This window comes from Prinia subflava, chromosome 4 (genome assembly GCF_021018805.1).
Source record: "Prinia subflava isolate CZ2003 ecotype Zambia chromosome 4, Cam_Psub_1.2, whole genome shotgun sequence".
Classification (NCBI taxonomy): Eukaryota; Metazoa; Chordata; class Aves; order Passeriformes; family Cisticolidae; genus Prinia; species Prinia subflava.
Window position 1 is genome coordinate 36302566 of NC_086250.1, and position 26294 is coordinate 36328859.

General features: G+C 38.4%; 1 protein-coding gene across 9 annotated transcripts in view; it reads left to right on the forward strand.

The window, feature by feature from the left end:
- Window positions 1-26294, forward strand: part of OSBPL8 (oxysterol binding protein like 8) — an 83287-nt gene that overhangs the window by 23802 nt on the left and 33191 nt on the right. The window contains exons 1-4 of one of the 9 annotated variants that reach the window (XM_063396426.1): window positions 3263-3418; window positions 4260-4363; window positions 9686-9722; window positions 13364-13498. In XM_063396426.1, the coding sequence (XP_063252496.1) occupies window positions 4322-4363; window positions 9686-9722; window positions 13364-13498 (214 nt within the window). In that variant the 5' untranslated portion in view covers window positions 3263-3418; window positions 4260-4321. Of the gene's footprint in view, window positions 1-3262; window positions 3419-4000; window positions 4023-4259; window positions 4364-9685; window positions 9723-12445; window positions 12612-13363; window positions 13499-24247; window positions 24471-26294 lie in introns of those variants that run through there. The other 8 variants (XM_063396427.1, XM_063396433.1, XM_063396434.1 and 5 more) reach the window with 8 other exon arrangements.

Sequence of the window (26294 nt, forward strand, 5' to 3'; positions counted from 1 at the left end):
CTGCTTTCGATCTGTGGTCTGTGTAACTATATCTAAGAGAATATTGGGTGACAGTATAGTACTGAGACACCCATTTAATGGCTTGTGAAATTATCTTTTTAATGGGCAGGAGTTTTCTTACGTCTTTCCATAGGACTTTTCAGCATGCATGTGTGTAGATAGTTAGAAAAGATCCTGTTCATGCAGAGTAGTAGCTTTCATTGATGCATATTTTTCTTTCCTGGGAGAGCTAAGGAGGATTTTCCTATTCTCGAGGTGCAATGAACTGAAAAGCAAATTGTTACAAAAACTACCAATGGCTGAAGCAATCTGTTAACATGGAGCCACAAAATCGTTTGGGTTGGAAAGGACTTTAAAAACTATCTAGCTACAGTCTCCCTGCCATGAACAGAGATAACTTCCACTAGACCAGGTTGCTCAAAGCCCCATCCAACCTGGCCTTGAACACTTCCAGGGATGGGGCATCCACGGTTCTGGGCAGCCTGTTCCAGTGCCTCACCAACCTCACAGTAAAGAATTTTCTTTCTAATATCTAATGTCAAATATAAATATTGCGAAAGCAGAGTAGATCTGTAAATGACCTGGTGGATGACCTTCTGACCTCTCTTCTTTTGATACAGCCCGGGATACAGTTGGCTTTCTGGGCTGCAAGCACATGTTGCCAGGTCATGTCTAGTTTTCATCCACCAGTATCCCCAGTTCCTTTTTCTCAGGACTGTTTTCAACCCATTTTCCACCCAGCCTTGGGTATTTGTGCTTGTAAGTATTCATCCTGGGCATAGCCCCAGCCCTGATGCAGGACCTTGCACCTGGCCTTGTGGAAGTGACGTCCTGAGGTTCACATAGACCCAACTGTGAAGTGTGCCAAGGTCCCTCTGCATGGCACCCCTCCCCTCCAGCTTGTCAGCTCCACCACGCAGTTTGGTGTCATCAGCAAAAATAGGTGTTAACAGGTGTTAACAGGACAGGTTATGGATTGTGTGGTAAGAGGAATACATTCCTCTTCTGCTTTAAATATATGTTTTTGATTTGTTCAACTTTCTTCACAGTTGGAGAGAAAGAGTTTATTTTGTGGCAGGATTTGTCCAATGGGTACAGTGCTTTAAAGTAAGAAATACCTTTGTGAGTGCCTGATTGTATCCATTGGCTGTCAAGGAAAAATAGCTGAATAGCTGGATGCCATTACAGAGTTATTTTCAAATAATTTCATTTTGTGTGTGCCTTCCTGAACACTTAAGCTTTTAGGAATTAAGATTATGAAGGAACATTTGTTAATTAAAACCTCAACCTGACCAAACTGCAAACACTTGCAATTATAAGAGAGAATAGCAAAAGCATGTCATGAACATTCCCCAAAAGCTAAAAAAACCCCAAATGAATAAAATTATACATTTGAGGTTCTATCTTCAAATCTAATGGTTGGATTAGCTAAAGTGAAAAGAGCTTGCTTGCTTGCTTGTGGAAGCACCCTTCATAATAGCCTGGCTGCATTGCCAAATAAAAAAAATTCCTCTTCCTTACATTAGTTGGAAAACTGTTCCAGAGCCTTGGGGCTCAGATGGTTAGAAGCATTCTGTAATTTTCAAAATAAATCTGTTCTCCAATTTCATACTTACTTGACTCTTTGGCAATATCCTTTTGCTGAGAGAGCCCTTTTCCTTCCTTTGTATTTATTTTGGCATATAACAGAAGCAATATTGTTCACTGTCAGCCTTCATTTTGCCAAGAAAAATAAGGCAAGCTGGCTGTCTACTCATAAGCTAAACAGCTTGGGGGAAGGTAATCCTTAACCATTTCTGTACCTGCTTTACTGTTTAAACATGAGCAGGTAGAATTTTTTCCTTCCTTTTTCAGAAAACTTCTCTGCAGCCTTTGGGAGCGTGCTGGATTATAAGTCTTTGGGACCGCAAGTGATCATGAATGCTAAGAATTAGACCTTATGGTACCTGTCTAGTGGTACTGCTCTTGAGACTAAGATAAGGAAGGCTGTGGTCATGTGAACAGATGGAGGAGCAGAATACACCAGGAGCATTGACAGTAATAAATAAATAGTTAAAAAATGTTAAATATAAAAATGGGTTAAAAGTGTTTTAGGCTGAATGTTGCTGTCAGCAAATATCTGTTCGTTTGGATAACTTGAGTATGGCTACAGGTTTGTGTAACTAAAAAAAGCTAAAAAGCTGCTTTAAATAGCAGTGCTGGCATCTGTTTGTAATGCCACTCATTTTTCATCCTGTTTAAAAGTTTGGTGTTTCTGCAAATTGAATATGCATGCAGTCTGGTGTTGCTGAATTTGCTGCTAATAAGACAACCTAAAGTGGGTGTGTGCGGGAGGCATGACAAGGAACAGACATCAAAAATCATCATCCAGTTCTGTATCTCATGTTTGGGTGTGGAAGGTAAGGATTGCAGTGCCTGCTGCTCTGGGAAACAGAGCTTTAGGGTGAATTCCTTTCTATGATAATGGCGTCTTTCCTTTCATTAATGCAAATTAATGACTTGTAGTCATCTCCTTTCAGATGTCTACTGTTTCTAATTTACGTGAGAACATCTAGCCATGCTTCCCAGTTATGTGCCACCTCAGTTAATCACTCAGGTGCTTGAGCAAGGTCCTCCTCAGTTCATTGGACTAAATCATAGAAAACTGTGGGTGATACAACAGAAAACTTGTAACTTTGCAATTTTGTTAGCACACAGTCATTTTGTTGAACTGTTTTTTAAATGGTTTCTTTTGTGGTTTACTGGCATATGTGATGGTAATTACCTAGAGTGTATTAATGCTGTAAGTTTTTTCCTGAGGGAAAATTCTAACTTGCTTTACATAATACAAAACCAAAACCCAATTATAATAAAACATGGAAAGCAGCTGAATAAATGGTTATTGTTTTTAGTGAGATGTGCTTTCATGAGTGCCAGTTTCCTGAGACAGACCTTGTTCCTGAGAAGATCCTGTGTATTCTGGTGATCTGTTTGCCTTTCTCCCGTCCTCCTGCATTCAAGATGTTCCTCAGGATCCCTGGAGAGACTGTGATGTGTCTTCCCACCTCACCCTTCTGTCTTCACTTAATCTGTTTTTACTATATCTTACCATTAGTTTGGTGCATAGATTAAGCGCAGTATATTAACACAGTGTAAAAAAAAAAGAAAAATCACCATCTCCGTGCTGCCCCACAGAGCAGCCAAAAATCACCAACCCCTGCTCTTGCACAAGTGTTGGTTTAGCAATTGAGTTTGTAATTTAGCTGCTTCCTGCCCCCTCACCCCACCCAAGACAAAAGGAAAGAAGATTGTCCTTGGCTAATTGTCTGATCAAACACTTGCTGTGGCTGGCAGGAAGGGCAGAGTGAGCGCGGCTTTGCAGAGGGTGGGCCCACAGGGTTTTCTCCCTGCGTGGTACTGGCTGTACTGTTTTGAACAGGTAAGCACACACTCCTCATGCACTGCAGTCTTGTTTGATGGGGGTCGTGGAGAGACACAGAGTAATGGGCTGTAGCTGGACATTTCAATAGGCATCCCACTTTGATCTGCACCTCTCCTGAAACTTGCTTAACAAGTCAATGGTTAAAGCCCTTTTTTTCAACCAAGTTTTGCTTGATTCCAGGGTGTGTGCTTGTCTCACTAATGACTTTAAATATGCTGTGAATGCTAAGATTGGTGGTAGTTTCATTCTCTTGCAAAAAAAGTAAATAGGAAATGCCTAGAGAGTGCGGCATTGCTTCCTGGCTGTGTGTGGTGACCCCCAGATGAGTGCCTGCTGTGCCACAGAAGGTGCTGGCTTGCACATATTACTCAATTTCTGTGTTTTGGTTCCACAAAGCAATACATGGCTGTTTCTGGAGTTGTGTTCAGAAGATCTCCACTCTGGCTTCTCCAGAGTAGCTTTGTTTTGTACCCAAACAGTTGGCATGCACACGCCGGTGTGGCAGGAGCGATGTGCTGCTGGGAACTCTGGAACAACAGGAAATGCAGGGCAAAACCCATGGGTTTCTTTTTTTTTGCATAGCTCTTCCTTATTTGTAAAAGTAAGTGCTTGCCTCTGTGAGTAGTTTTTGTTTTTGACCATTTTATCTGAAACTATTCTCTCCGTTCCTAAGTTGATTTCTCTGGGTAAATGTTCATGTTTTGCAAGGTACTGTAAAATGCAGTGGCTACCATATAAGACTATTTAGCCTCCTAAAACACAGGGAAGAGAAAGTGTAGCTATTTACTGGATTTCAGGCCTTGTAATTAAATTATTACATTTTTCTTTTCCTCTCTAGGATCTCGAGTAGCAGGATGGAAGAACTGTAACTGATAGAGACAGAGAACAGGCCCTTTCAACATGGAGAACATTGCAGTTGATGGGGAGCTGGACAGAAATTCAGTGAGTAACTTAAGTGTGCCTTTGTATAATGAGATGAATGTGAAAATGCTTTTGCAGGGAGAGGGTTAAATGACTTGAGTCTCTTCACTTTCAGTTTGAATTGATCCTTTTCTGGTGAATGCATTTGGAATATCATGTAGTATCATTTATGAGACTCTCATGGCAGGAAGGCTGAATGTCAAAAAACTTTTGGACTTTGGATTTGATTTTTGGATTTTGACTGAATTCCAATGGAAAAAGGTGTTCCTCTCAGTCTAATTGGCACTTCGCTAGTTAGTGACTACTGACAACAGAAAAAATCATGTTCTTGCTGGAATGAGGAGCACAAAAGACAGAAGGAGTGATAATGATATGTTATCAGAGTAATCTGAGGTACAAGAGTTGATAATCTATTCATAAAATTTCTGAGGCAGTGAAGCTCTTTCTAAGCACAATTAAAAACTGGAAAGGCTAGTGAGTACTATTGTGCTTCATCATCATCATCATAAATGTTGAAATTATTTAAGAGTTTAGTTTTTCCACGAGCTGTGTCATGTAGAAGCACTTTAATTGCTGAAGCAGGAAATGTTTTATAGTTTCCAAAGCACTGCCTCCCAAAAGCAAAATAGGATATGTTTTTCTTTAACTGAGGTCAAGGTCAAATTTAACACCTCATTACTGATAAACCTTATTTGTGATAGTCAGCTACTACATTGATCTATTAATTTGATAAAGTGTTTTATTATTGTTTTTATCTTAAATGGTGCATTTGGAGACAAACTGTTTTGCAGTGTGTTAAGAAATTTTTGGCTTTTTTCTGTAATGAACAAATTCATTGGTTTGCTGCATGCATTTATATCTTAGATGCAACATGTGCTATAAGTATCAACTATCAGCTCTGCAGTAGGGTATTTTCATTTAAAAAAAATGCTGTCTTTTCAGTTGGTGTGCTCCTTGTTTCCTCAAAATATATAAAAAAGTACCAGTTTACAAAACACTTCAAAGTAACATAAAAAGTGTTACTTTTCTTTTTGTGACATGCCTTCAGAATAGCATGATCTTGAGAAGGTACCTCAAAGTGAGTCTCTGTTTTACGAAGACTCTTTCAGAAGAATGCTAAGTGTAACAATAGATTACCTTTCATCCTACATGCTTCTGAAGTGTCGTCTCAGAATATTTTTTTTTAACTGATGGTATATTGTAATAAGCTACTTCAGGCATTTCTTACCAAAGTATCAGCCAGTGGGGTAATTGTCTGTTTAAATTGCAGTTAATGTCCAGTTTTGTGTGTTGCACTACAGGTGTTAAAAACGTTTTTGAACGCTTATTTGGTAGTCCAATACAGCCTAGTGAATATCATAGTAAAAAAGCGAAAATTAAATATTAGAAATACCATATGTATTTTAAGAGAGATTGACCCAGTAGTTTTGAAATCTTTTAGTCAATGCAAATCCTGATACTTCTCAGAAATTTTAATTTTTTGAAATCATGTTTAAAATTTTTCAGTATTCCAGACTTTTAGGTGCAATCTGTTTGTTTTTTGGTTTTTTTAAGTTCCATTGTCATGATAAAATATATGAAATACATGTGTTGCACTGTGCATGAGGAATACTGATCAACTCTTTTCTCTGCTTTTAAGTCCTTTGGGATGTTTCTAGGAGGTATCTGAAAAAACTTTTCTTAGAGGTGTCAGCTTCCTAATTTGCTTTTTGGGCTTGCTTATAAAAGAACAAAAGATGAGGAGATCACAGACCTCAATGCTGTGCTCTTTCCTTTCCAGAGTCGGTATACAAACAAAAGTCTTATATTAACTGATCTTCCTGTCTAACAATTAGGTTGATATGTACTGAACATAAATTTGAAGGCAAAGGCTGTGACATCTCAGCAAACTATTTTTGTAGTCTGACACCATTAAAACAGTGCAAAATAATAAATGCTTTGAGCTCTTGTTTGAGAACAGTTTTTGTTTTCTATAAAATAATGAAAATTAATAATTAAAATAAAAATTGAATTAAGTCTCACTGCTCCAGAACGTACATCATTACATGGAAATGTATGGTATAAATCATTCTTTTTTGAAATATATTTTTTAGTAATTTTTAGTCTCTTCTAATTTTACCTAAGGCATATATTTAATAAATAATTTGCCTGTGATATAACTTGTACAGTCAGTGTCAGTCCTTGCTACTTAATACATCAACAGACATAAAAGTACCTTTTTTCCTTGAAGCACTGAATAGAGGTCCTTTTTATTGATCAGATTTGTAGGTTGGGTCAGTGGTCCTGAATTTAACTGGATTAATTTTAATGATTTACACATATCAGAGATGGCCTTCAGGGAAAGTCTGTCTTCAGCAAGGTGAAAACTCAAACTTGGCTTTAGAATATTCATTTAAACTGTTAAAAGTTAAGCTGTATGTTTTGATTGTAGAAACAGTGTTTTTAAAAAACTTTTGTAATATAAGATTCAGACATGCTAGTGTGACATATGCTTTTGCTTTTACCCTAATATTCAACAAGAAAAGTATTTTTTTAGAAGAACCTGGCAGATATAACTTAAGTTTAGTAGAAGTTGTTATAAGCTTTGTTTCTGAAAAATAAACATCTAAAAATAATGTTTTTGAAAAAGTGAGCCATCTTTGCATAAGAACAATTACAGCTGCTGTCTCAAGTGATGCTTTATATTGCTGGATTTATATTGCTGGTTTTACTTCCAAGTCTTAGTCAAAAACTTTACTGGCAGGAGGACTGGGCTTCATATATTTTGGTAGCAACATTTTAAAGTAATTGTGCCTCTGTAGAAATGAAATCGATCATGTAGTGTTGAGAACCTGTCAAAGGACTTGTTCTGTAAGCAAAGTCATCAATTATATAATGTGAAAACAAGGGTAGGCTGTGCCTCTGGGAGTATGTGTGTGTTTCTCTTAATTTTGTATATTTAGAGTAAGAGTTGTGGGCGGTGATGGACAGGAATGTCCTGAGAGCATTCTTTGCAGAGGAAATGGTGAAATAGTAAAACTGTCATGTTTTGTTCCCTGAGCTGTTTGGAACCCCAGTCTGCAGTGACTCGAATTGCAGATTGTAGAGGTGCAGTAGGCCACTGGAAAATGGAAAAGTCTTTTTGGCCAAAACAGTCTCATTTCAGTACCTTAACATCTCACACCAGTGTTTAGAAATATATATTCTGCAGGTTTTAGGTAAATACCCAGACCCAAATACCTCTGATGAAGAGAGGAGGTTTACCAGCAACAGAGAGAGTTTGGTGTGTAAACACAAGGTCAGTTGGAGAAGATCAAGGGCAGGGTTAGACAGGCTTGTGTTTCAGCCTCTGGCATAGGAGCTGTTTGTACCAGTTCATAGGATTAACCACCCAATGCTAAAATATTTACATGAAAAGCCCCTGCATCGTCATCTCGGGTGACGGGTTGCCCTGCTCTGTGGTGTCATGTTGTATCTTGGCCAGGGCTGCTTGCAGGGCAGGCAGGGAGACAGGAGCTGCTGCGGTGCCTTTTCACTCTCATTTCTTCCGCACATAAGTAAGGCACTGCGAGCGAGCATCTGGCTGAGTCTCAGGTACTTCTGATCCTGTGTGTCTGTTTACAGTGTATTTTTCCAGTTCTGTTCTCTTGCTTTCCAGCTCCCAGTGACAAGTAAAGCAGCCCAGTGCTGAATAGCGATGCTCCCAGTCCTTCAATCAGTTGCTGGATCTCTTATAGTTTCTGCAGGCTTCTTGTTCTCTTGTCAGCCACTATTCTCTTGAATCTAAAGCATAGGGTTAAGACAGTTCCAGTCTGAACATAAACTATTTCTGGTCTGCAGTGTGTTATCTGTCCATTAAGAATAAACACTTTGCCTTGAAAGCCATTGAATTCTTGAATACATTTCATGTACTACTACCCAAACCTGTCTGGTAAGTTCATGGGTTTCAAACACTCTTTGACCTGAGTTTAGTCTCTGGCAGGAATAAAAGGTTATTTGCCAAGTGTGCTTATATTTTATTTCAGTTTTTCCTGTTCAGACAAGTCCTGTTGCAGAAAGTGCAGAATTAGGAAAGAAGGGTTCCCTCACCTTTCCAATGATGTGTACTGCAATTGCTGTATATTCATTGCAGTACTTTTCATTTACATATTGCACTGTCAATTTAAAATCTAACACCCTTAGGCAGATGTGAGGGATTAAAAAAAATATGAGGATTTTGAGGTCAGCAGTGCAAGACAAGACCCCTGCTTGCAAAGATTTTGATTATGATTTTTCTTTTTTTCATTTCCTGCTTTTAAGTCCGATAAGAGAAGCAAGATTGGATCCTCTTTAAAGCGGAGCACGGATTTTGCCACTTTATGGAGCGCAAGTTTATTTGGGATATAGAAGAGATGTCATGTTTGGATTTATTCTATTTTAAAGGAGGAAATGTTATCACTGAGCAGTATTCTTGTTTTCTCCTTTTCTGTTATTCACAGATTTCAAATATAGTAAATCCTTAAAGACACAAGTAGAATTTGCTTTTTATCTGTACATGGCTGAGCACAGTGGGATCTTAGCCTTGATTCTGGTCTTGGTTAGCAAGGATTTAAAAAATATTCCAGATCAAATACCAGAAAGGCATACAGGCTATTACTGTGTAGTTACCCTCCTTTAGTGCCTATATTTGCCTATATTCAGTGGGGGAGAATTTTATGCAACTTGGTTCTATGAAAATACTTAGACATAAAATATCCTCTTACATTTAAAACTGCACTATTTGTCTTGCATCCTAAGCAATTTCAAATGTTACCTGTGTTTGTAGATGAACTGAATCTGGCTTCAAATTTTGTGTTTGTACGCAAAAGTAGTTAGGCTTGGATCTAGCATTAGTAGGTGCTTGCACATTACTTATAGCTTTAAAGGTTTTTTTTTTCTCCTTCTGAAATGCTGTTCTGAAAGTGAAGTAGTTTTGGAAACATTTTGTGTTATTGCAGCTTTCTTTGAAGCTTTAGTCTTTTGAAACCACTGCAGCTTAAAATTCCTTAAAAAATGCTGTGTACCAAGTCATACGAGCATTAAATTGCTGCTGGAGAGTTTCCACTCAGAAGAAGTGGTTGAGCCACTTGCTGTTTACTAATGATGGCTTCTAATAACGGCTTTTCTACAAGCATATTTGTTAGAGTTGTTGCTCCAACTTTTCTGAACTGCGGAGTCTCTTGAGGCCTTTGGCATTGAGGTGCACGTTGTATTTTAGTTATGAGCTAACACTGTTTTCATTGTCCTTCTTTCCCGCTGCTGCTGCTGCTTTTTGTGCACTTGCTTCTTCCTGGCCTGGATTTTTATGTTTGCTGTTCTTCATTCCTCAATTGTATGTGTACACAGCATCATGGTGAGAACAGAGACTCTCCTGGAACATCAAGTAAGTGACTCCTATCTCCTACATTATGTTTGCACATATATTCATAGTAGTTAGCATATATCTTTGCATGTAGTTGCTGGGATAAATACTGTTTTCTTCTGTATCATAATTGAGAATTTGAAGCATGACGAAAATTTGCTGTTGGAAAAGTATTTTGCCTGGCATACCACTGATCCAAATTTTTCCCTACTGTAGCCTTAATTTTTTTTTAATGGGAAAAGTTTATTCTTCACCTCTCCCAGTCACGAGCAGGAAAAAAAATCTTTTATATTATTTATCTGGAAGAGAAAAAGCTATTTTTATCAGTTTGAAATGAACCTCTTAAATGCTATTGTAGTAGTAAAGATATGGAAATAATGGTTCAGAAACAGTTTTTTATTTTTGAGCTTGTCAATTTCTAGTGCTATGTGGTTCCCTTAATTTCAATAATTTCACATATTCAGAATTGAACAGGTTTATATATATAGCAGTTATTCAGGATTGGATCTGGTGAGGGGCTAGGGAAAACTTCAGAGGTGTGTGTGTGCTTACATGCAGCCAAAGACTTACTGGTGCCATTGGTTTGTAGGCATTAGTATGATAGTATGATTGGCAGAGTAATTTTGCCTGAGATTAAGAGTTTGTGTATGTGGGAAAAAGAAAGATGCAGGCACAAATTGTTTCTTTTTTCTATAAGAAATCTGTGCAGAAGCTGTGGTCTTAGCTGATATGGCTTATTAAAAACAATGTTAAATTGAATTGTAATAAACCTCTTTCTGTGTATGATGTCCTTGTGCTACTTTCAGTGGTGTAGGCACTTTCACAGGCTCATTATAGAAAAAGAAGTGGGAATCTGACACTTCAGATTTTCTTTTCATAGCTTTACCTGAAATAAATTGGCTGTAAAGACCCAATTTATGTTTCTTCTAAGGTATGACTTGTACAGAGAAACTTTTACGTTGGTAATTTGATGACCAGTATGATGCACATGAACAAAGTACGTATTCTCAACTCTCAACTGTTCTGTTGGTATTGAAATGGGACCTCTAAAGTGTCACAAGGAGGCTTTGATACTTATTATTTATTGTTTCTTCTCTAAAATAAAGCCTTGTCTTCTCCCTCACCTCAGAGCAAACGTCTGAGCGTTAGGATGAGGCATTTTGCAGGAGTGGGACAACTTCCTCCTAGTGGCTGCTATGGAGTGGATAAATAGTTACGTTCCTAACGGATTTATTTCCCTTTGTTTAGTACTACTTAGATGTTTTGTATAAAAAGGAGATTAAAAACTCTCCTGCCAATCATTCTTCAGCTTTATAGATGGAATTTCTCAAAAACCCACTTGGTTTAAGATGTTCACCTTGAATCCCTAGGCATGTGAAGTGTTTGCCACCTGGTATTCTGTATTAGGTGATACATAAACTCTGGTAGGAAAAGAGCCTTTCTGCCAGTTCTAGGAGTTGTTGCAGGATCTAATTGACTCCTAATGAAGGAATATGAATTTTACAGTGAGCTTGAAGCTTGTAGTCCTGTTAGTGTGACTGTGTCACAACTGCTGAATGTAGCTTATGCTTTAGTAATACTCATGTGCAGAACTTGCTGATGCTCCAGGTTACTGGCAAGTACTGCCTGAGAAATTATTGCATTGTGACAGTTTAAACAAATCTTTGGAATTCTCAAAGCCTGCAGTGGAGCCTTGCTGCAGTGGCATGGGGGTGGTGGGGGCACTTGCAGAGCACAGTACGCTGAGAAATCCCATCCCTGCAGAAGCTGAGTGGCCAGTGGCTCATCAAAAGGAGTTTTCAGATAGGACGCTGAAAGTTGGTCCTCCTTCAGTGCACTGTACACCTTAAATCTTTAAAACAAGTCTAGCTCACTGTCCTTGCAGCAACCCATTTTGTGCAAACCTGTGAAGCAGCTGTTTTCTTACACCCCTTTTATTTTCACCTACAAGACCTTCTGTTGTACAGTCACTTCCCAAGACTTCAGTAACTTCCCTGCTCCCCACTTTCCCCTACTTGTAGTTGCAGAACAATAAACAGCTAGTTTGGTACAAAAAGAAGATCAAAACCAGACATGACTTTGAAATACCAGCCTTCTGGCACTGATAGACTTGAATAAATGAGCTCGTTGCCTCTCTTGTCCATTTCCTCACATATTTTTACTCAGCATAGAGTATAGTTTGTCTGGAGCAGAACTTTAGATGGCTTATCTCTTGTAGAAAAATAATACAGTTAGGTGTACTGCAATCCTTACATTCTTCATAGAATAATTTAGGATTGGAAAACACATTTAAGAATCATCAAGTCCAACTGTGAACCCAGCATTGCTGAGTCCACCACTACACTATGTCCCCAAGTGCCACATCTATGTATCTTTTAAATACAGATTGGTATTTAAAAGATTGTCACCCAGGGATTGGTGACACTTCCCTGGGCAGCCTCTTCCAATGCTTGAGAAGCCTTGTGGTGAAGAAATTTTTCTAATATCCAATCTAAACGTCTTAGCCACAACTTGAGGCTGTTTCCTCTTGTCCTGTCACTTGTTACGTCGGAGAAGCTCCCTTTCAGGTAGTTCTAGAGAGCAGTAAAGTCTACCCTGAAACCCCTTTTCTTCAGGCTAAACAACCCCCGCTCCTTCAGCCATCCTCATCAGTCTTGTGCTCCAGACCCTTCACTATCTTTCTTGCCCTTCTCTGGACACTCAAGCACCTTTTTATTTTTCATACTGCTTTGTATTCATTCCAGGTTTTGCTGCAAAATGTTTCCACTACTGTAATAAGAGTAGTGATAAAGCTAAGAAGGCCTTTGTACTTTGCAGAGTCCATCCAGAGAATAGAACTTGTTTGGTTTGACTCAAATCTTCTGCTCAACTTTTAAGGAAAGCTTGGGAACTCTTAAAATCATCGGTGTTGTAAGTTCCAGTCTTTTCTTTAGTAAATATTGCTTGTTTCCCTCTTTGAAAACATTGTCAGTATATCTGCCTTCCCACGACAGGTGTTACAGAGACAGTCATTGTTTGACTATGAAAAAGGGTACAGTTTTGTTGTGTGCTGCCTAACAAAATGTAGTACAGAAACTATAAAACCGGGTGGCTGGCCAGGTGATCCTAGAAATAGGTAAGAAGACATCAGACAAGTCTTTCAGACTGATGAGGTTCAAGGAGAGTAAAGCTTCTGTTTTAAGCCTTTGCCTAGACAGAATTTGTACATGATATGTATTACTAAGATTTGTTTCTTGTGATGTATGTACAGACATTCATCTTAGCTTTCTGGGATATTGGTACAGCTTGATCTGGCAAGCTGTTTCATGGGTTGGCTGTGTTGTGGCTAGTTAAATCAAAAGCTATTGCAAAACTGGCAAAGAAAATAAGTATTTCAGAAGATAGGCAACAGCTCAGTGCTGTATCTGTATTGAATATCAGCCTTTCTACCTCATGCTAATTTTTGTTTCCATCTTTTGCCTCATGTCTTAGACCATTCTTACAGGCTTATTTCTGCCATCCTCTTCAAAGCAAATACCTGGTTTGAAAACCTCAGTCTTTACAATGAAATGTTTCACAACAGAGCAGTTGAATACCAGTTTCATAAATAGCAGTGAAGTTCTTAATAGAAATTATGTACAAGCATATAACATCATTGAATGAGCATCCATTTTGTATTTCAGCAGTGGTAACAAACAGTGATGAACAGCCTGTAACTCCAGGAAAAATGAACCAGCACCAGGGGAAAGAAGCCTATTTTACTCCAACCAAAGAGTTACTCCAACCATGTCTCAGTCCAGGAACTGCCCATAGTCATGGTAAGACAAAGTTATTTTTTACAGATATTTTAAAGAACTTAAATTCTGGCATTAATTGTCTATCCCAAATATTCGTTCCAAATTGTTGCCTTTTAGAGTAAAGAGGTAAGGAAAAAAGCATATTGAAATTTTATATGTAATTATTTGTACCTTTATGTGTTAATCTGAAACAGGAAAAAATGCATTATGTGATGTACTAGTTTAAGGCATGCTAGGATTTGTTTCTGGGAGAACAGTCCCTGTGATGGTAAATGATTGTTTGTGTGTAGTCCTGTAAAACCTGTGGTAATGTTCTTTTCTCAGTATTCAGGTTGTGTCTTTATGCTGCACTGTTACGATGTACCATAAGTGGAACTTTTGTGGAAAGGTACTTCAACAATTTCTTCTACTGAAAGACCCTTCTCTTTGGGGGGGAAAAGAAAAAAAAAAGTCTCAAGACTATTTTTTGCCAGCTTTCAAGCGGTCCCTCTGCCGTGCTGTTGAAAACAAATTCTCTGGATTCATGAGAACTGACTGGATGGAAAGTGAAACTCATTAGTAGACTTGACATGCTGATAGACTATTCAAGAAACAAAAAAAACAAACAAATAGTTGCTCTCTTTGTGCTTATTTGCATTTGGAACTACTTGCATTATTGCTTAGGAAATCATTGGACATCTTTCTTGGGATGTGCGAAGTTCTTAGTGAAAACTTAAGGCTTTTAAAATTAATATTTTCCCTTCTGCTATTGGCAGCCATACTAGTTATCCATGCTTCCTTTAGTTTTTTCCATGAGTAATGTTCCTGACATGGTTTTATATTTTTAACTGGTTTTGGTATGAGTCTCCCTAACTGCCACAGCTTGCTTTGTCAAAGTAATGATATCAAAGTAATGTTACTAGCGTTTCAGAGTAATAAAGGCAGTGTCTTAGGTAACTTTGAATTATGTTCCTGTTTTCCTGTTCAGTTTTATTAGACTAGAAAAAACCTTTGAAACAAAGACAGTTGTTACTGTGCTGAGTCTAGTAGTATTTTAGTGTGTTCTAAAGTTATTATGGTAGTATTTTTGGTACTACACACAGCTAGCTTGGATATATTTTCTAATTCTTGGTGTTAACTCACTGGAACAGCACTTGATGTCCTCTGGCTTGTGTCAAGCTTAGTCTTGAAATACTTTCTGTGTAATATAAATATAACTTGTTTGTAATTTTTATGTTGAAAGAACTTTTGGTTCTTTTCTCTCTGTACTGTGTTGTAGCCTTTACTAGAAAAATGCTGGAGGTATGTAAGTGTATTTGAATATTCTAATAAATCCTTCCTTTTAATATTGAAGTTCCCACTAAGTTATAAAGTCAAACTGTTGTGTTATTTCAGGGCTTTCACTCATAGGAAAATCATTAAAACGGGCTTGAAAAGCACTAGGACTTGATTGTCCTACATCAAGCTCCTTGTAGATATTTTCTCTCCAGTTTTTTTTTCTTTTCTTCTGAATATTTCAGGCCTTATATAAGTGAATGTAACCCAGCTAAATGTATCTGTCTTTTTTAGCATCATTCATCACTTTGTTTTCCAGCAGAACTACTAAATAAATATAAGATCCTACTTTCATGAAACAAGAAATTTGGCTTGCATTTAATTTTAGTCGAGAAGTGGTGCAATGTGGGCTAGGCCTCAGCAACCCACAATTACTGTCTTGCAGCTTAACTACAGCTTGGGTTGTGATTTTTATAGCGTGGGTTGACCAACATTTAAAAATTGGGTGAATACTCAGTGGGTCGTTATTCCTATGGCAAAACTACAGTGCTGGTGAAAATGTGAGCTTATTACTTTGGAGAAAAAGAGATGTTGTGGAAGTCTGAAAAATATGAAGTAGAACAGGGCTTAATGTGATGGAGTACTTGAGGCTGACTGTTGTAACTCAAATCCAGTTAACCAAGTTCTCTATAATATGCCTGTGGTATGGTATAATGAGATAGGAAATGTTTAGATACAGAATTTGACAGCATTTACAAGGAATTAAATGGAAATACTCTCAGTCACTGACACCTGAAGTCATCCTTAGGAGATGAGTAATGCAAATAAACAATTCAATATCATGCTAGGCACAGAATAAGAGAGAACCAAAACAGAAACATGTAGGATACCATCTACAAAGACCTGATTAAATATATATAAGGGAGAACTGTGGCACAGGTACTTAGCTTTTGCTGCTGTTGTGCAATGCTATTTGGCCACTTTTACCTGGGTTGTTTCCTGCTGCCTGAATAAAAAGCACCTGTGTTGCAAGGCCACTTTGACATAGAACTTGCAGCTCAGACCTAGGTGAGTGGGAAAGGAACAAAGCCTGTGCTAGGGCAGTCTCTTTGAGCAGCACTAACTTTGGTGTTAATGTGGAAACCACCACGGAGGCTGTCTAGGGATAGGCATGCTCAGTGACCATTTTTTTGGAAAATCTACCGGAACAAGCTTAATTTCTGTCATCTGCTTATGTTTTAAGTAAGATCCTAATGACAGTTATTACAAATATGGTTAAAATTACATCAGTCCTACTGTGAGGTAGCGGAGATAAACATTTAACATCAGTTTGAGCCATTGAGTTTCTATCTGGAACAAAGAGAACCATGTAATATGTCAGTGTAAAGTTGTAAGTGCTATGTATGTTACCGTTTTGGGTGCTGCTGTGTATAAATGTTGTGTTTTCATTTCTGACCGTAGCTCTGGATTTCAGAAAGTTTCTATTTTCCTGTATTTGATTTCTTAGTCTAAGATGTGTCTTCCTTCTCCCTCACTCCTGTCACTCTTGTGAGATGGAGCTTAGTATGTTATTTGAGGCAGAGACGGGAGTCTTCTTCTTGGAGTCCAATACAGATTTATTTCATAAGCGTAGAGTACAATTTGATCTGGCAGCATTGTCTAGTGATTGTTCAGCAAAAGTCTATTTAAAATGTCACTGTTCTGTATGATCTTTGCACTGTTTTACAAAATATTTTTAAGATCCTTGGAGTTACTCTGTCCTTTATTCTGAAGCTGAAGTAGCTTACCTGTGAGGCTACAGACTGGCATGTGTAGGTGTGGAGGTCACACTCACTTCCATAGAAAGCTTTAGCAAGATTGTTTGATGGAAATGTATTAAAAAAAAAAAAAAAAGAGATGGTAGAGATTTTTCCTATATGATTTTAACTTGTTTATGGAGAAAGTTTAGAATTTTAGTGGCCAAACACTGACTCGGCCGTATATAGCATTGATCCTGAGATGGGCTTTTAATTTTAATTTTTGTGCATTTAATGTATTCCTGCCTTGCCCATTAGGTAGTTAACTAGAGTGTCAGAATACCCTAGTCCTGATCATAATGCTACAAATAATGTGTCTTGAACATACTAAATGATTATACTATGCTTTTTTGATCAATATTTTGACTTGTCAGACTTGGAACAGGACCTAAAAAATTCAGTAGCCTTTTGATAAACTTTAATGGGCCTGGGGAGTCAGCTTTTTCTTTAAAGCTTTGCTTGTGTTTGTGGTATGGTGTGTCTTTAGGCTCTAGTGGGCAGCATGGCCTTGCCAACTCACCAAGACTGTATTTTTTTGAAGTGTAGTGTGTATAGATGTTAGTACTGCTAAACCATCTTTCTGTTTTAGAGGCTGACACACAGATATTATGATGCCAATTCAGCTCTGTGTTTGCATTCAGTGGTTAAAAATGTTATTAACTCTAAACAAACAAACAACTGAACTTCTCTCAAGCTTACTTTTGCTTGCTGATGTCTTCTGCTTTTGTCAAATTATCCCTGGTAAATTGAATTCTTGTAAATCTTATTAACTCAGGCATACTGATTTATTTCTTCAGTAAAATGAATTAATGCAGAAATAGTGAGCACATAAAATTCATGAAAATCAGCAGTCTCCTTTTAAATTATAATAATGTTTTTAACTTATAGTATTTTCTTAAAACATTTCAAACTTTTTGTGAAGACAGCATAAATGCTTAAATAGCAATATTTGTGGTAAATAGAGGAATCTAGTTAAGATAGTATTATGAAAAATTCTGTAACAGAATGCTTGAAAATGTCAGACTTTTCTGTTTTTTTCCTGTTTTTATTTAAAACATCAGTGAAATGCAGATGAGGTAAAAATGTGAGTGTGTCCTTGTGAGATGTGTGTGCCCAGAAGGAGGCTGACAGGAGATAAGAAACAGGATCTGCCTTTCTTTTCCAGCAGAACAGTAGTTGTTAATTCAATTTGCAATGCAATTAAAAACATATTGTGTTACGTGACTGAGAAGCAGAAGTGGCCTAGGTGCAGAGGGAGGGTTGACAGTGGAAGCAAAATTACATGTCTGCCAGTGATGATGATGACTATGATCACCATGAATTGGAAAGAAGTGAAGGTGATTTTTTGGAAGAGTGAGGGTATTTTTTTCTGTGCTGAGCTTGTGCTTTAAGCAATTCCAGAGAAAACATTTAAAGGATATGCTAGTGCTAGGATTTTGATCCACAGGATACTGTATTCATGGAGAAAATAGGATTTTATCTATTTTTGTACGTGACAGAAGGTGGAAAGTGAAGAATAGGCATTTTCAAGCAGTAGGTCCTAAAGAACAGTTATTAGCTGTTGAAGGGATGAGATTCCTTTGGAGCCTTAATGACCCAGAAAATAGCAAACTCAGACATTACTGACTGTGTACCCAGGGCAACTAACAAGTTAAAGCTGATTTGTTGTAGATCTGTACAAATTGTGGCTTTAAAAAACCCATTTGTTTCAGTTGTCTGGCTCAGCTGACAGCAGGAGCACAATTTGTTTCGCTGGGCAGTAACAAAGGTCTTGGAGCTCCTGACGGGCCATGAGTATTCTGGGTTCCTGGCGGTCAGTGTGCAAGAAGCCCTGGAGATTCAGCAAAGCACCTCCTCTTAACCAGCTGTCAGTGGAAGACAAATTCCTGTGGACCAGAGGAAGGAAAGATGCAGCCCTGTGACAGTGAACTCAAAGCCTTCTCAAAGTATTAGCAGCTCTGCCTGAGACAGGCACTTGGCTGTGGTGCTCTGGGCACATTTCTGCCAAGAGGTCACAAGAGCTGTTCTTTCATGTGGATGCATGAGACTGCAGCCACAGCAGAGGGGTACTGCCTTGGAGCTAGGGAGAGAAATCCCACTGCCCCTAATTACAGCAGATGGATGCACTGAGCACAAGCCAGGCTGTAATTCCCCTGGGAGCTGATCAATGCTTAAATGCCAGTTTGTGCTGGTATTTATTTTTTTTTTCCAACTAATGCTTTCAGTGTGTTAGTAATTATTTTTGATAATAGTATTTGGCTTGCGGATGGCAAAATGTTGCCAATCTGTCTGATTCCAAACCAAGCTGTTTCCTGGAGAGTTGGGTTATATTTTATCTTTAATAGTAATTTCTGTTTTTCTTTTCACCTTTCCTGTGAGTTTACTTTCTACATGTGGGCAGATTTAGTCATGGAAGTAACTTCATGCGGTCTCCTGTTTCTGTTCACTATATCTGTTCTTTGAATAGAGAAGCTGAAGAATGGCTAAATAACTTACTGTCTTGTCACAGTAAGAACAATTTATTACTAAGCATGTCATGCTTTGTTACTTCACTTCATCTTCCCAGAAGTCTTTCTCATTGTCTCACTGCCAAAGAAACTGTTAAAGGTCTAATTGAGGCTCTCCAAAAAGCTTTTTTCTTAATACTTCAATATTACCAGTAAATGTTGCTTCTGAAGTAAGGCACCTTCTCTGCAGACTAAGTGCATTTAATGTCTTAGAAAAATATTAACACTTTTGCTTTGTCCTCCCACATAAGAATTCTTTCTAAAACGTTACAAGCCCTCATGCTTGGATTCTCTTTATCTTTCTTGTTGTTTTATTAGAAAGTATTTTAATTTGTCTTGCCCTGCTTTAGATGAGGAAGTATTTTGTAATCAGCACTGTGTGGGAGCCATGGGCCCTGGTTGTTCTTTAGGTGGTATTGGATTAATACCTGCTGCAGGGTCCTGAGCCTAGGGACATGGATGGTCGCTTTTCAGGTTTTTGACAGAGTATGGAAGTGAAGTCCCAGTTCCACAAAACTGTAACTTGTGGAGTACCTTGAGTGATGCTTGTCTTAAGTGGGATGTGAGTGAAGCTCTGGTCGCAGTAGGAGAAAGAAGCTTGAGCTCTAAATAATCTGATCTTAGTCTGTGTTATAAAACTGAATTTCTTGTAAAATATTTTAAGTTCTGTGTGTGGTTAGTCTCCTGAATACACTATCCTGACCTCCTGCTTTCTTACTGTCATGCATACCCTGGCACATTCCTCTCTGCAAGTCATTGTGTTTATTAGAACTTGCCATTTCTGCAATGCTACTCCACCCAGTGTTTGTGGCTTGGCTAAATTGCATATACTGCTTTCTGTGTGGGTTATAGCTTTATGGAAGTGTGGTGCTGGGTTTAAAAGGCACAGCAGGGCTGATTGTTGTGAAACATCTCTAGCGAGTTCTCTCTCTTCATGATGGTCTCTGCAGGACTGGCCTACTTGAACCTGAGCTGTGACTGAGAATTTCGTAAGGCTTGAGATGACAATGTTGAAACCTGAGCAGCGAGCAAAGCTGTTTACTCTGTGTGGGAGGAGCTGAGCAGGCTGTTAGCAGGTGAGGAGGTGCAACCAACTACAGTTGCCAGCAGTGCATGGGGAGCCTTGGTGGTCATTCATCACCACTCTCAGGCTTGCCTCTGGAATTGCTCCTCAACTAAACTGCACTGGACTTAGCAGTTTAGAAATAGCAGGGAACAGAAGAATAGTTGGTGAAAGAAATTTGCCTCTCTCAACTGCTCTCCAGCTTGCAGCCTCATGGTTTAGGTATAATTTTTTTCTGAATCAAATATCAGTGCTGAAGGCAAGTATATCTTTAATACCCTTTTATTAAATAGGAAGAAACCACTTTACTTCAAATGCACATGTGAAAATCAGGTGTTGGATAAAATCTTTGTAGGTATGATAGTCTAGCTGTTTTCTTTTTCTGCTTTCTGCATGCTGCAAAGAGTGTGTTTATACTGCATGTAGAGAATTATTTATGACCTTTTCATGGACTGGGGGGTGAATTCTGCTGGAAAAGGTAGTGATGTTGAAATGTCAGGGCAAATTACTGTCAAAATTGCAGGGCAAATCTGAAAAGCTGCCTTCCTCTACTACACCAAGCTTTCCTTCTTTTTTTCCCTGTAGCTTTCACAGAGTTTGGTTTTAAGAAGATTTTGGCTTTTCCTTGGGTACCTGTAGGGGGAAAAGGATTTTTTTTTTTTAAAACTTTGCATCACTAGACATAGTCCTAGTTGTATTACTGCATCAGTTTGTAGAATGTGTTATTTATTCTAAACTTCTAAAATCTCTATAAAAAGGATTATTATAGTGAAAATTCCTCATTTGGGTAGTCCATATAGATTTGATTTGAGTTCAATTTCATTGAACTCATGCCTTTACAATTTAGAGAGGTCTTTTTTGATAAGACCATGCTTTTTCAGCTGTAAATATTTTTTCATTGGAGAAATGTTTTAAAACTAAAACCAGACTTTGTCTATTGTGTTCACAAGTTGTGAGAACTCCACGTATCTTCTGTTTGACTTCATTTTGTACACTGAGATTTTACATTTTGCTCGAGGCAATATCCTGGAAGAATGTCTTAAGCATGGGATTAGATTGGATTTTCAGCCAGCATTTACTATTTACTATTGAAGAAGCCCTGATTCAATATGTGATGTGAGAAATGCATTCTGCCCTTTAGAAAAATATATTATTAAATAAGTTTTCCTCCTCTAAAAGAGATTGATTGAGAATGGATTCTTCCCCTTGTGCTCCCCCCGCCTTCCTCCTGCCCTGAGATACATGAAATAAATATTTCAGTCACATAGAGATCTTGTCTTCTACTGATGTGTTTTATAAAACAGAGAACCCAGGAAGCTTTTTTCCTGTTTCAGTGGCACACTTAATCCAGTGCCTTCTATCATGACTTAAACTTTTGTTATGAAAAAATTCATATATTCATGTACAGATACACTGTCATGTACCTGAAGCCTTTAAGCTAAGGTGCAGATACTTCCCTGTTTGTGCAGGCCTTTCTGCCGTGTCTGACTTGTGCAGCTGTACCTGGCTGTAGTTCTATCCATGAGTATCTGAAACTGTAAACTTCTAAGCTGAGTATGAGAGTGCATTTTCTAAGTATATCAATTCTTAAAGCACTCGAAAACTAATATCAAAAGGATAGAAGGCTGCCTGGGACTTCAGTCTAAGGTCACCAAGTCTAATTTCATCAGAAGATGGGCCTATTCTGTCTGAATTTATTTTTAGGAGGGAGAAAAGAAAGGATTTATGGGATTTTTTGGTCTGTGGGTGCGGGGAAGAGGTGAGGAGAAGAAGCAAGTTTAAATTAGATTTTTTTATTTTCCTCTGTTTTAGTGGTGAGACAAATTCATATTTTGGTAAAAGATTCAGAGTCTGGCTCTTCTGTGTTGCTGTTGAGGTAAAGCAGAAGGTTCTTAGAATACCTGGATAACAGCTTCCTTGACTGGAGAGAGCCTCAGAGAGGGGAAATGTAACATTAACCGTATTGGAATTCTGAATTTTATCTACACAAAAAGCTCAGTTTCACTTCTAAATGGAGAAAAGGGCATAGGAAGGACAAAGAGGTATTTTAATCTGTTCCTGTTTACAGTTTGGCTACATGAGCAGTGTCAAGGAACCTGAGAGGGCATGGAGAGAAATAAGGGAAAGGCCTTCAGGATTATGTGGTTTCCTGAAACCCCTGGAAATACAGCCACTTCTTTAGTAACGTGAACATGAGGTGGCAGAGAAGACCCAGTTGTGAAACAAGCTGGTGGGCTGGCAGGTAGGGCCCAGCAGCTGGAGGCAGATGCAGACCAAGTGGTGTGCAGGTGTCTGATGGAGGAGCCTCCCCTCCCTTCAGTGTGTGACCCAGCCATTCCAGTGCCAGAGAGACATGGAAACACCGGATACCAGTGTCAGCAGAGTGTTCTGGGCAGGGTCACAGCCCTGACTCTGAAAGAGGAGATAACAGCCCCATTAACTGGGCAAGGTAGGTCTGTAATGAGAGGATACAGTTCCTTCTGTGTGTAAGGGGAGTTCTGCTGCAGCTTTCTCTTGATTTTTAATCAGAAAAAAAAAAAAAAGAAAATGCATATTCTGAATAGATTTGGACCAAAGTATTTCCTCTGTTTTGTAGTTAAGACAGATTTGGAGAGGTGATATGTAGCTGTGTTTATTAAAACAAAATAAACAAACAAACAGAAAAAAACATAGTGTTCTCCCTCCTTGCATTTCCTCCTCATTGCCAGTCATTCCACTCCTTTAGCTTTTTAGCTGCTTTTTCTGTTCCTTCTGGGACATCTGGACAAGGAGTGTTTCAGCTGAAGGCAGTGTGAGGCACAGGACTGGATAAATGGAGACAGGCTTGAATACATGATGCTTATCCAGTTTTTCCTACTCATTGTGCTTAAGTGAATCATGTTTTTCATATAGCATATAATGGTTTCTACTGATGGCTATCCATGCCTCATCTTTGTTTTTTTCTGGCACATTTTTACCTTTTCATATATTGGGAAGTTAACCACACTTCTTTGTATAAGGAGATGGAGTAAATAGTGTTATTTGAGGATTAATCACGTTCATGCTACTATTGATTTAATTTATGGCACGTGATTCACTTTGTAACAAAAGGCAACATCTGGTATGGAGTAAGGTAAGAGCTCAGCTTCTTATTTGCAAGGCAATTCTTGGTGTCCTATCGTCTTGTTTTTTTGTAGAGAAGGTTTCATAACCTGATTGGTCAGAAATAAGGTTTGATGGGGAACATAGGAGCAGCAGAGAAACACCAAATGGGATGGGGGCTGCACGTTTGCAAGAGGGTGGCTGTGCACACTAGTGATTGCGGCAAAGAGACTGCTGGTGCAATGAGCAGTGGATGAAGGTGGTTAGGGAGAGATTATTTCACTTTATTCTGGTAGCTGCCAGCAGGAGGAGTTTGGACCAGCAGATTTCTAGTCTTGAAGTGCAGTTTACTGGAATCTTTTTTATGTTTAAAATTTAAGCTGGCCCATTTAAGTGTTTTATTCATTGAATAAAATATTTGGGGCGTTAATAATTAAAAGCCTTTTTTGTGGAGATTATTTAGGGCAGCTCTTCCATGAGTCAGGCTGGTTTGTATATAAAAATATGGGAGAGTTTTAAGAAGAAAAAGCAATTGCCTCACCTTTTAAAGAGAAATAAGAAATGAAGATATAGAGGCCATAGCAGTCAGTTGACAAAAACTAGTTAGGTGAGTGCCTGAATAGGAAAGGTAAACTTTCTGCATAATGGCTGCATAATGCAAACGATTAATTCCCTTTTCAGATTCCCATAGTGTACCACAATATCAAACAGGGAAAAAAGCTAATGAGTTATCCTTTTTGCAGTATAAATTTGGGACTTGAAAGACTAACAGAAACTTGATTCAAGGAATCATTAAAACATATGTATCATTTTTGTGTGCTTAGAAATGAGCAGGACCAAAACTGAGAGGTAAAAAATGAGATGTGGTGTGTTTCCCAGAAAAAAGGAGCTGAAGTAAAGCCATTCCACTTCAAGCATCCTAAGGGCTTTGATGAGAGTAGTGTTGCTTGGCTTGCTGCTGATTTGGCAGCCTCTGTCTCTTCACTGCATTTTTCATGTGCGCCCTTCGTTTGTTTCTTTTTTTTCCTCTTTTGTATCTTACTCATCAGAATGTGAGGTAAAAGGCTGCTACTGCAACACACTTGCTCCAAGCAGCTTATGCTAACGAGCTTTCACAGAGAACATAATCCTTACACAAACACCTTAACTCATGAAGGAAGAAGGTCCAGTGCGGCGTAGGTTTTCTTCATGTGCTGGGATTTCATCTGTGTTTTCTCCAAGAGCTGATGGCCGAAAGCTCGTCCGGAATGCTTCATTCGGCGGATATAACGAGCTCTCTCCTGCTTTACCAGGTTTGTTTCGCTCTTGCATTCCCTAAAATGTACAGAAGCGAATGTAATTTCCACCTCAGATTTTCACGCTGAGATGAGAGTAATGTACTGACATGTCGGTAGGAATCGGAAGGAGTATTTACTGCTTGTATGCATTTAGATAACAGCTCTTTGTAGTGGCAAGATCTGCAGACAGGGAAATGAGTAAGTTAGCTTTTACACTGCCACAAATCTCACTTTAAAATGCTATGGTGTATTTGAGGCTGACGGGAATGTTTGTTTTGGTTGTTTGGGCTTTTACGAATGAGGTTCTGTGATGTGGTTTATAAATGCCTTCCTCTCTTGTACTTTCCACTGCCCCTCCCTCCACCACACACACATAATGGATCTGCTTTAAAATTGTAAGGTACAGCAGAAGGTTTTAATTTAGCTGTAATAACTGGAAAATCTGCAGGCTGGTCATCAACGGTTTGACATAAAATGACAAGATAGAAAATGAGGGCTAAAAACATAGTGTTGCTAAACTCTGTAGTGCAATATTTTAAAGACTTACAACCCTAAAAGGGCTTTAATCTCCTTTTGCTCAGATTTGTTGTTTCCTGAAAATCAGTACTGGAATATTGAAATGAATTTGTAAATTGAAATGATTTGTAGATCATTGCACTTCATTGTTCATAATGTGCACTTCTGACGTAGGTGCCTGAATTTCAGCAGTTTATATCAGAAAGCCTCAGTGCTTGAAAATGTGTTACAAGGTCACCCATTCCTGAAGGGGGACATGGTACAAGCTGTGCATTCTTTCCAGAATTGCTCTGGATGTGGGATTTGTCTTGTGCATGCGCAGAGATCCACTTTATTGTGTGGTCCCACGGGGCCAGGATGTTGCGGGGGAAGGAAAGGGGGGAATAAAATAGTTTTCACTTTCTATTGCGTGTCTCCTGCAGCATGGCTCACTGAATTTGTAAGCCCTGATTCTGAAGCCCTGGAGCCAAGTTGACTGCAGAGCATGGAAGAGGCTGCATGTAAACTTGTTTTATCCTGGAATGTTTCCTTTCACTCTGTTTCAGGAAATGATTAGCTTTCTACCAGGAATCTAACACTGAGGTTTTTTCAAGCTGCTTATGAAAGAAAAGATCTCAAAGCTTGAAAACATGGGTTTGGCAACTAGACAGGTGCTTCTTACCTTTAAAAGAAATACGTGTAATCTGGTAATTAGTGGGGAAAAAAAAGGATCTCATTTTATATTTGCTTCCTTTCTGTATGGAATTCTGCAATTAGAGCTGATCACTGTTCATAAGCAGACAATGAATGACTACTTAAAATGCAGAACAAATGGAAAACGTTTTTTAATGAAAAAATTCAAGTGTGTACATAGACGTCAAAAATGCTTTCTCCTTTGGAATCTTCCATGTATCTCTGAAGAACGTCAACATTCCTAATATACCTAATAAACATCCTGTATATACTCTTTCAGATTGGTTTAAGCAAAGAGTAATTGTCTATTTTAAATATACTCATGTATAGTTACAGTGATGATGGTCTTTGGTTAGTTTTTTTTATGTGGTGATAACAAAAGAAAACACTACTGTTAGAAAATACATAAAAGGACTTTGCTTACTTTTCTGATTACTTTGCTTTCAAAGTCCAGGGAGGAATCTGAATTAGTTAATATGAGATTGTACTCTTTAATCTAGTTGTCAATAAGCTTTTGAAAGTCAGTCAGTTAGAGACTGTGGTTCCCTGTGTTCAATTCTTTAGAAAGATTTTTCCTTTTTTTCTGATGTGTTTTTTATATAGCACCAGTATTGATAATTCCCACTAAATACAGCTCATAGTTCTTCCAGA